Source organism: Fukomys damarensis, unplaced genomic scaffold (genome assembly GCF_012274545.1).
Source record: "Fukomys damarensis isolate Sample0158 unplaced genomic scaffold, DMR_v1.0_HiC HiC_scaffold_35, whole genome shotgun sequence".
Taxonomy (NCBI): domain Eukaryota; kingdom Metazoa; phylum Chordata; class Mammalia; order Rodentia; family Bathyergidae; genus Fukomys; species Fukomys damarensis.
This window is the reverse complement of record NW_022900947.1, coordinates 4,483,346-4,492,441: the sequence shown is the minus strand read 5'-3', so window position 1 is coordinate 4,492,441 and position 9,096 is coordinate 4,483,346. Positions and strand designations below refer to the sequence as shown.

Sequence of the window (9,096 nt, the reverse complement as noted above, 5' to 3'; positions counted from 1 at the left end):
AAATAATACTTAATTGAAGACTCGCTTTTCAATCTAGAATTGAGATGAGCTTTCCTAATCCACCCATCCTCCAATGTCGGTGGAAGCTGAAGCTAACAAAAGGAGAAATTGTGAGAGGATTCTGTGAAATAGAAAGAACGCGCTAAGAGGTGACCACCCCCAAGGAGAAGAGAGAACCTGCAGCACCCACAGAGGGCGGTGTAGAGCAGCCGTGGGCCCCTGCACTCCCCAGGCGGACCACTTGCGGGCTGCGACCCCAGCTACCAGGCCGGAGGACACTGATATTTGTCACCACATCACACTGCCCCCTCCCCGTCCCACTGGGGACCATCCTCAGCTGGGATCAGGATCAAGTGAATTGAAGATTCGGAGCAAGTTTGTTTTTGTCTGGCAGCCAGAAAATTCCTGAAAAATAAGCAGAGCTACATTTCAGGAACTCAGCTGCAAACATGTTAGAAATGTGATTCTGGTGCCCCGAATAATTGCTGGAATGCCTTACCATAAAGGAGCATAAATCTAAGTTATTACCGCTGGCTCAGCCAGCTTAATAACTGCACTTGATTTTTCTGCTTCTTTTTTGTCTTTTTCTTTCTCCTCTAACACTTGATTGATGTCAGGGCGCTTTCTCTGTCCCTTGAGTTTCCGAGCGGCGATCTGTAGACTCAACATTCTGCAAACGCAGAAGGCAATTTCTCATGCTGAGCATTCCTGAAGGTCTCCAGGTGAGGCTTAAACTAAGGGGATTTTGCCTAATAATTCTCAGATGGCTCAGATCGGCCCTGGGTGTGAAGGTGCAGGGCTGACCTCAGCAGAGATCTGGAGCCGGTCAGAACTGAGGAGTCAGCCGCGCCCTGGGGAAGGTGCGGGCTTTGTTCAGGCCTCTGGGGCTGGTGGGGCTCCAGACGGCTGTGTTTCATGGAAGAGTTCAGAGCACCGTGAGAATGAATGTCCACGAGGTATCTGTATCGACAGTGTGTGTGTGTGTGTGTGTGTGTGTGTGCACATGCACAAACGGAACTTGACTAAACCAGCAAGAATCAGCCACTCCTGCAGAGCTCGTGAACCCCGCCTTGAGGACCCGTGACCTTCCCATTGCAAACAGCACGTATTTCATGGAACTTGTGAGATTTTGACCGGTGACTCTTCTTGGTCCTCCCAGTAGGTGTGCAATAGTCACAAACGTCCTAACTCTGTTCGGTGAGCATTGGTGCGTGTCAGGCATGGAGCTGGGGCCAGAGATAAGATCCTGAAGATGGAAGACAGGATCCCGGCTGCCTGGGAGGGGCAGTGCAGGGGGAGAGACAAGTACTTGTGTAAACAAATATATAACCGGGGCTATAGAGTTAGAGGATGCTTTCTACAGAATCAGGAGAGGGATAAGCGTTCTGTAGGCTGAGGTGGAAGTTCCGATTTCATTCAAAGTGGGAGCCAGAAAAAGGGGGAGGGACTGATTTAATCCATGTTTTAAAGCAGATTGTCCTGGCTGCCCTGTGGAATTGGACGGGAGGGGTGCAGAAGAAATCTGAGAGCCTGTAAGGAGGCTACTACAGGGGTCCAGGGAGGAGCTTAGGGTGACCTGGATTCCTGTATTAGCAGTGGTTCTAGGAAAAGCAGCACATGCTCAGTGGGGTGGCCAGGGTTCTGCAGAGAAAGAGAACAAACTGTGTGCGCGTGCGTGTGTGTGTGAGTGCGTGCGCGTGTGTGCTATGTAAGGAATTGGCTCGTACAAGTGTGAGAGCTGATGGTGTAAGTTCTACTCGAAGTCAAAGGCCCAAGAACAAAGAGAACGAGCAGCGGAAGCTCCTGTCGGAGGAGTCCAAGGAGACAGAACTCACAGCTCAAGCAGCCCAGCAAGCCGGCAGAGAGTGACTCCGCCTCCCCCTGCTGTTCCCTCTGTTCTGGTCTCCAGGGGACTGGGTGGGTCTCAGCTGCACCAGGAGGACAGGACATACCCCCTGCAGACACACTTGGAAATAAAGCTTAGCTAAAGGTCGGTCTTTTGTGACCCAGTCAAATTGGCACGTGGAATTAATCACCCCATGGACTTATGCTTTAGAGGAAGAAAGTACAAGACCTGATGATTAACCGGAAAGGTTGGGGGTGAGGGAGGGAGAGAAAAGGAGAACTCAAGAGACCCAAACCTGTGTGTCTGCAGGAGCAAATGGTGTGTGGTGGGATCTTCACTGGGCAGCGGAGCCGAGCCGACTGGAGGAGCCGCGGGGAGACGCGTGTGACAGGGCTCAGACTGCACAGGACGCGAAGGTAAGAGGTGAGAGCAGACGGGGGGGGGGCATTGTAAATGAGGCTGATGGGGGCCCTGAGGGGTGGGCTGTAGAGAGAAGGGAGATGCTGGTCCAGGAAGAAACATGGGGCCCACCAGCGTTTAGAGCGGGAAGAGCGAGTCCCCTTTATGTGACCCTGGTCGTACACCAGGTGAGCGTCACAGTCAGGGCCGTTCACCTGCTGACCCAGCCCGACCTCTTGGATGGAGCTCTGTGCCCTGGCTGTGTTGAGACAAGCACAGTGGAGGGACGGCCTTCAGTCCCTCCGCCCTCTTCCAGCTCAGCGAGCTCCATTCCTGCAGCAAAGCCTGCCCTGGTTCAGGTCTTCTAAGAGAACTTTCGTTTTTGCCTCAGCATCAGGCGCTTCTTTGTGGCTGTCTCCTAGATCTTGCAAATGTCTCCTCGGGAGTTTATGAGGAAGAGGTCTTCATCTTTCACTGCGGTATTTGCCAAGTTCATACATAATACACCCTTGATGAGTACGGAAGAAACGAGGGCATAGATGTCTAAACCACTTCATTTAGTGCCTGTCTTTGATCACTTGGGCACCTACCAGTAAGACAAGGTCCTCAGCCTTTGAACTTGACCCCTGCAGTGTCACGGTGAGGATGCAGGGAGCTATGGTCGTGTCCTGTGCCAGGCACCCCGCCTCCCCATCTCCTATGCCAAGGAGTGGCCAATAACTGTGAGGGTCACAAAAAGAGTATGTGGCATAATTTCCCTCCGGCGAGGGGTTATTTCCTAAAAGAGTGGTTGTTGTGCATCATATTGGGTCTTTCAAAAATGTAAATTAAAGTCCTAATACCTTAGCTTGTGACCTTACTGGTTGTAGGGTCCTTGCAGATGCTACCAACTTAGGGTGAAGTCAGGGGCTAGAGTTCAGTGTTACAGCACTTTCCCGCCATGCATAAGGCCCTGCGTCCCATTCCCAGCTCTAAAACATAAGAGATGTGGTCACACTCGATCATGGTGTGGCCTAATTGAATAATTGGTGCCCCTGTAAGGAGAGGGAAGTTTGGACCCAGGCCCAGGAGAAGCACCGTGTGTTACCAGGGTGGGTGGGGTGTTACCAGGGTACTGAAGGGACCATATCTAAATGCGAGGGAGCGCAAAGGATCGTCACCAACCACAGAGGCTGGGAGAGGCAGGGAGGTGTCAGACCCCAAAGCCTTCAGAGACCATGTGTCCCTGCTGGCACCTTGACTTGGATCCAGGGCTTCCAGCCTGCAGGTCTGTGAGGCACTGCAGTAGTTCCTATGTTAACCCACCCAGCTTGAGCTGCCGTGTTACGCATATCTAGGATTCCAATACCTGACTCTGTGGACTTGTGCTTCTAAAGACGAACTGAACCAGTCATTCTGAAGAGTCCTCTGGGAAGTCAGAGGCACCTAGGATCAAGGAGACGCCTGACCTGTGTATACAGAAGGGAGTAAAAGCAACAGAGATCCCAGTGGAATGCATGGAATTTAACAAAACCAGCATTTGAAGCATTTTTCCACCATCTGGTTGCTCAGCTGCAATTTTATTGTTGGGGTCACAAATTAACGAAATGAGCATGTTTCCCATGCAGGGGAGAAGTTTTGGGGTGCTCACAAGAGCGGAGGCTTTGGGGTCACACAGATTCCCCACCGCTGGCAAGTGACCTGGACAGGCCAAGTCCCTTAACCTACTTGAGCCCCCGACTCCTAGGACACCGATCCACAGGCTTCTGCGACAGAGTCAAAGAACTGAGAGCTATGATAAAGGCAGAACAGTTCTGCTGTGGGTACAAAGCAGTCTGTCCGCAGCACGAACTGGAGCATCTCCAAACAATTTGGGAGCAGTCAGGGCAGGTGGGGTGCAGCACAGCCAGACACCTGCACCTGACAGACGTGAAGAAAAGGATGCAGCATGTGACACCTGGGAGGTCCCAGGGAAGGCACGGAACGAACCATCTGACACCACCAGGAACAAATGCAGCGGGACACGTGCTTCTCGCTGTCTTTATTTGATTTTCACCACCTTGCTATGAAAGAGTGGTTTTCGTCAGCACTATAAATGCATCTCAAAAGCAGTAGTAAGATTTCTTAAAAATGTAAAAGGAAGGAAGTGGTGGGGGAAGGTATAAAATAGAGGCTTAGTTGAATGTAAGCAGGCTTCTATCAAGAAAGAAAAACAGTGCTGTTCTTCCATCAAAGCTGGAATAAGGACGCACTAATTCACTTGTTGTTATTTGTACACAAAAGAGAAGCTGCTGAGCCTTTTTCTCTGGCACAACAGAACGAAGCTGGCTTCTAACTCTGTGCTCTGCCGCGGCTCCTGGGTAGGAGCCCCAACCTGCTTTCCAGAAGGGGGAGACATGTGATGGGTTCGGACACTACAGGAACAGGGGGAGAGGTCTGTGGGGCGGTGGCACAGCCGGCACAGCCCCATCCTCCCGGGTTGTTCTCTGGCCTGGCATCCTTAGCTCTGACGATCCGGAGGGCTGGTGGTCACGGGGGTTGGGTATTCCAAGGCACTGCAGTCATCCGACAGGAAGACCAGGTCCTACAAAAGATGCACGGTGAGCAGGGTGGTCCTGCAGGTGGCCTGGAGCTCCATGTAAATCAGGCCTTGGCCTCCTTAGACCGTTCAGATGTTCCCCACTGTGTGAAAACTCCCCAGCCCTGACTCTCCAAGGAGAGCTGGTCCCTTCTTTCTTCACATTGCCATAGGATCTAATATGTTCTTGACATTCTTACACATGGGATGCACTCATGCATTGGTGGACCACACGGATGGGTGGCCAAATGGGCAGGAGAGCCAATGGATGAATGGATGAATGAATGCACTTGGGTTACTGAGTGACAACCCAGGACCAGGCGCTGTGAACACTGTGCAGAGCAGCACCAGTTCTTGCCTTTGGTCCCTCACAATGAGTGCACATCACTTGCCAGACTCTACCATGCTTATATTATCTTCCTGTCTTCCCCCACTGTGGTGGTTAGGGCTGGGTGTCAACTTGAATGGTTTGGGGATCCATCCAGGGTATTGGTGGAGCTCATTTCTGGGTGAATGCGGGTGACCTAGGGGTCTCTGTGTGCTCCCTCACCCTTTTCTGGCTCTGTTCTCCCGCTCTGCTCCTGGGCCTCCAGGAGTAGCTCTTCTCACCACACCTTTCCACCACGATGTTCCTGCCTCGGGGCCAGCTGACCATGGAGTGAACCCTCTGAAACCATGAGCCCATATACCTTGCGTCCTTTAATTCGTGGGTGTGAGGAATTGGGTCACAGTGATAGGCAGGCTGACATATACCCACAGACCGAGGAGAGAAGGGTAAGAGGAGGATCAGGGCTTGGGAGGAAATAGAGAACCAATCTTTGCTATAAGGACAAAGAAATGAAAATTAATGGCTCACCATTAAAAGTTTGGGAAGGGCTTGCTGTGGCCAGCAGGAGCTAGAAAGTCTACACCAGGTGACCCTGCTGGGCACCCTAGGATGGAGGTGTGTGTGACAGCGGTGGTACTTGGCAAGGGTGTAATGAGTATCACCCTTCCAACAGTGTCAGGGGGACTCTGTTCTGTTCCCAGTCCTTGTGTAAGGAGATCTCCCCTCAGCATGAAGGGGAGGCACACCTGGGGCTGGGGTCTAAGCCCCGAGGTCACAGGGCTTTCTGTCCCCTTCCCCTCTCCCACCAGAACCACAGAGCACCCTGGCCTGCCCCGAGTGTGGCCAGGGTTGAGGAGCCGCGCCCTGAAGGCATCACTCAGCTAGGGCCAGGGTAGCCCAAAGGCTTTCTGAAGGGCAGGAGCCTTCTGAGCCACCACCCCACCCTGCCAGACCCTGTATCCTGCCTGGCGGAACAGAGAGGACCCCCAGGGGCACACGTACCCGCCTGCAGAAGGAGTTCATGATGGTGTAGAGCTTCCTCACTTTGTCCTTCAGGGAGTCCACCTGGGCCACTTTCCAGCATTGAGGTGAGGCCACGAAGTCGCGCAGCTGGGCCAGCACACAGTGATTCTGGGGGGAAATCAGCAGGCAAGGGGCAGCGTTAAGCTCCTCTCCTCTGGCGCAGACCCCACCGACTCCCCACACCGAGCTCTGCCTCGCAGCACAGGCTGAGGCCCACCCGCTCCATCCCTGCAGCCAGACTTACGTGGATGTCCAGGTACAGGCGGGGCAGGTACCGCACACAGGCCTTCTGCAGAAGAGACGCATCACTGGGCGCTCACAGTGACACTCGCTGGGCCTGTCCCTAGGGGGCCCTGGAGCCCGGCCAACAGCCAGTCCAGCTCGGGCCCCCACCCTTCCTGATGCAACGACACGCACAGTGTCACGTGTGGCCCAAATGGGGATCTGCTCTCAAGAAATTGACCTCTAGAGCGCAGCTCCCATAACATTCGCCATGCATTAGGGCACCGTGTCTCACTCTCCCGCCTGTTTTATACATATATAAGAATTTTAGAGTCGTTTATTATATGGCAGTCGCCAGATATATTTAGGTAGTTAGATATATTTATATATAAATAATATATAGTAACAAGTATATATGATTTATAGTATTTATAAAATTTAAGTTCTTAACTGTAACCCAGATTTGCTAAAGTACATAATATAGCAGTCAGCAGGTATAGCTATCTGTGTGCTTCTACGGTGCTGTATTCTAAGTATGTGTCTTGCAGGCAGCAAGGCCAGGAGACACTGTATCTGTCCTGCAGTAATTCCATGTGATTTCAGGCAAAAAAAGTCCTTTTCCGTGACTCAGTTTCTCAGTTATGAAATCAAAGAGGCGTATATGGGGGGTTGGCATTGTTTTGTTTGCCTTCTGTAATCAGATTCCTTTAAAAGAGGAGTAATCTATGTGTTGGGCAGCAAGGAATTGTGCAATTATCCAACCAAAGGCACAAAACAACGAACGGATTTATAGTGTTACAAGTAAGCGTAAACTTGTGTGTTCCTTTGAATCTAAATTTTGCGGCACCCCATACCTATAGTGCGTACATTTGACCTCATCTGCTTGGACCGGAAACGGAAGTACCACCCTCTGGATTCTCAGAGCAGCAGTCACCTCGAGTGGTAGAATTACAAATGATTTTTATTTTCTTCTTTGTCCTTTGTGCATTTTCAGCAGTTCTACAACGTCTGTTACTTTTATCAGACATAAATGCATGCTCTTTTAAAAAGAATACACAAAGAGGGTGTTAAGCTACTGTAAATCCCAACACCTGAGAGGCACGAGGTTCTGTGTGAAGCCTTTACAAACAGATGAGAGACACCTAAATTTTACCCAAGCTCTTAATGAAGTTTAATGGCTTTGGTGTCTGTGCTGTGTAACGTGAGAGGCCTGCTCCCCTCCAGAGCCTGGGTTTTGCTCTCTGCTAGCCTCTGTCCCCAAGGCTCCTTTTAGCCTCTCTGGAGCTGGGCAGGCGTGGGGTGCTCTTGTCACCCATTTTACAGAGAGGGAAACTGAGATGCGGGCTAGAGATCTGCCGCAGCGCCTCAGCAGGTCAGGGCGCAGGCCCGCTCTGTAGCCCCCTTTGACATCCACAGTTCACTCGCTGAAAAGGGGACGACATAAAGCTTACCTCTTTAACTCCTGATCCTCAGGTGTGGAATCAGTGGGAGCTGGTTGATCTTTTATTTTCTTTCCAATTTTTTACATTTTACAAAGGCTTCTCTGATATTTGCTAGCATGTTCAATCAAAATTTGTATCTTGGATTCATTTTCCTCTTTTTAAAATTTTCCCTCCCTCCCTGCCTCTCTCCCTGCCTCTCTCCCTCCCTTCTTTGTACTAGGAATGGAACCCAGGGCTGCTCTATTCTCTACCCCAGAGCTACATCCCCATTCCCCTCCCACCTTTTAATAATGTTTGGAGACGGGGCCTCCCTACACTGCCCAAGCTGGATTCGAACAGGCAACCAGCCTGCTGCTCAGTCTCTCCTGAGAGCAGCGGTATTCACTGGCCAGACCACCAGCCCGGCTGAAGCCAAGCTTCAGAGAGCTGGTCCTTGTGCTGAGACTCACCGCGGGCTCCGCAGCCTGCAGGAGCTGGAAGTCCCCGGTGATCTCTCGGCTGAGGCCCAGCATCCGGGAGTAGCAGGTCGGGGGTGCGGGCCTTGCTGCTGGGGGCCCGGCAAGGAGCAGCAGGAGGAAAAGAGCCGGGATGCGGTGCTCCATGGTGCGGGCTCCCACGGCACTGCACCCCCTTTATAAAACCCTGGGCTGGGGGCGGTCCGGGGCCAGCTCCGCCTCTGCTTCCTGAGGGGCCCAGACAAGGGGTCCGGCGGGCGGAGGGAGGTCGCCACGCCCATTGGCGGTCCCCATCCCTGAGACGGATCTTAGAAGACAGGCGCCCAGGGCGAGCACCTGGGCGGAAGGGACGCAGCCTCACTTCTCAGGAGCTGGCAGGACCCCCTTCTGAGAGGGCTGGGTGAGAGGGAGACGAGACTGCAACCTGGGTCAGAGGCCAGGACGGGCTCTCTGCCCATACAGACGGGCCTCATTTTAAAGCCAGCTGATCTAATGGAGCAGAACCGGCACTTGGGGAACCAAGACGTGACCCACCGAGCTCCTTCCTACAGGCGGACCGAGTGTCAGCACCAGGTCCAACCCTGGACCAGGCAGATGGCCTAGGGTGGGGTCCGGACCTCCCGCCACTCACAGGGGCCTTTTTGTCTGAGGCTGCCCTGGCTCCAGGTGACAGAGCCTCTCTGAGGCCCCGCACAGATTCAGAAGCCAGCACAGGAAGGGCGGGGACAGTGCAGGGGCAGCACCAGCTAAGGGAGGGAACCGCACTTAGACGCTTGAATGCCAGGGTGTAGAGCCTGGCCAGCCCTCTTCTGGCCATGTGGCCT

The 9,096-nt window shown here is 52.8% G+C and overlaps 1 protein-coding gene across 1 annotated transcript; it reads right to left on the bottom strand.

Moving 5' to 3' along the window:
- Positions 1–4,475: 4,475 nt before the first annotated feature.
- Positions 4,476–8,419, bottom strand: Cytl1 (cytokine like 1). Its single transcript, XM_010641926.2, has 4 exons — positions 8,267–8,419; positions 6,398–6,442; positions 6,133–6,261; positions 4,476–4,808 (listed from the first exon to the last, which is right to left on the bottom strand). Exons 1-4 carry the CDS (start codon positions 8,417–8,419, stop codon positions 4,725–4,727), a joined length of 411 nt encoding a protein of 136 aa, XP_010640228.1. The 3' UTR covers positions 4,476–4,724.
- Between the last annotated feature and the right edge of the window lie 677 nt (positions 8,420–9,096).

Coding starts and splice junctions, on each gene's coding strand:
- Cytl1 (XM_010641926.2), bottom strand. CDS start 8,419: ATGGAGCACCGCATCCCGGCTCTTTTCCTCCTGCTGCTCCTTGCCGGG. Junction 6,443..8,266: donor TGCAGGCTGCGGAGCCCGCG/GTGAGTCTCAGC, acceptor TCTCTTCTGCAG/AAGGCCTGTGTGCGGTACCT. Junction 4,809..6,132: donor TGAACTCCTTCTGCAGGCGG/GTACGTGTGCCC, acceptor CATCTTTTGTAG/GACCTGGTCTTCCTGTCGGA.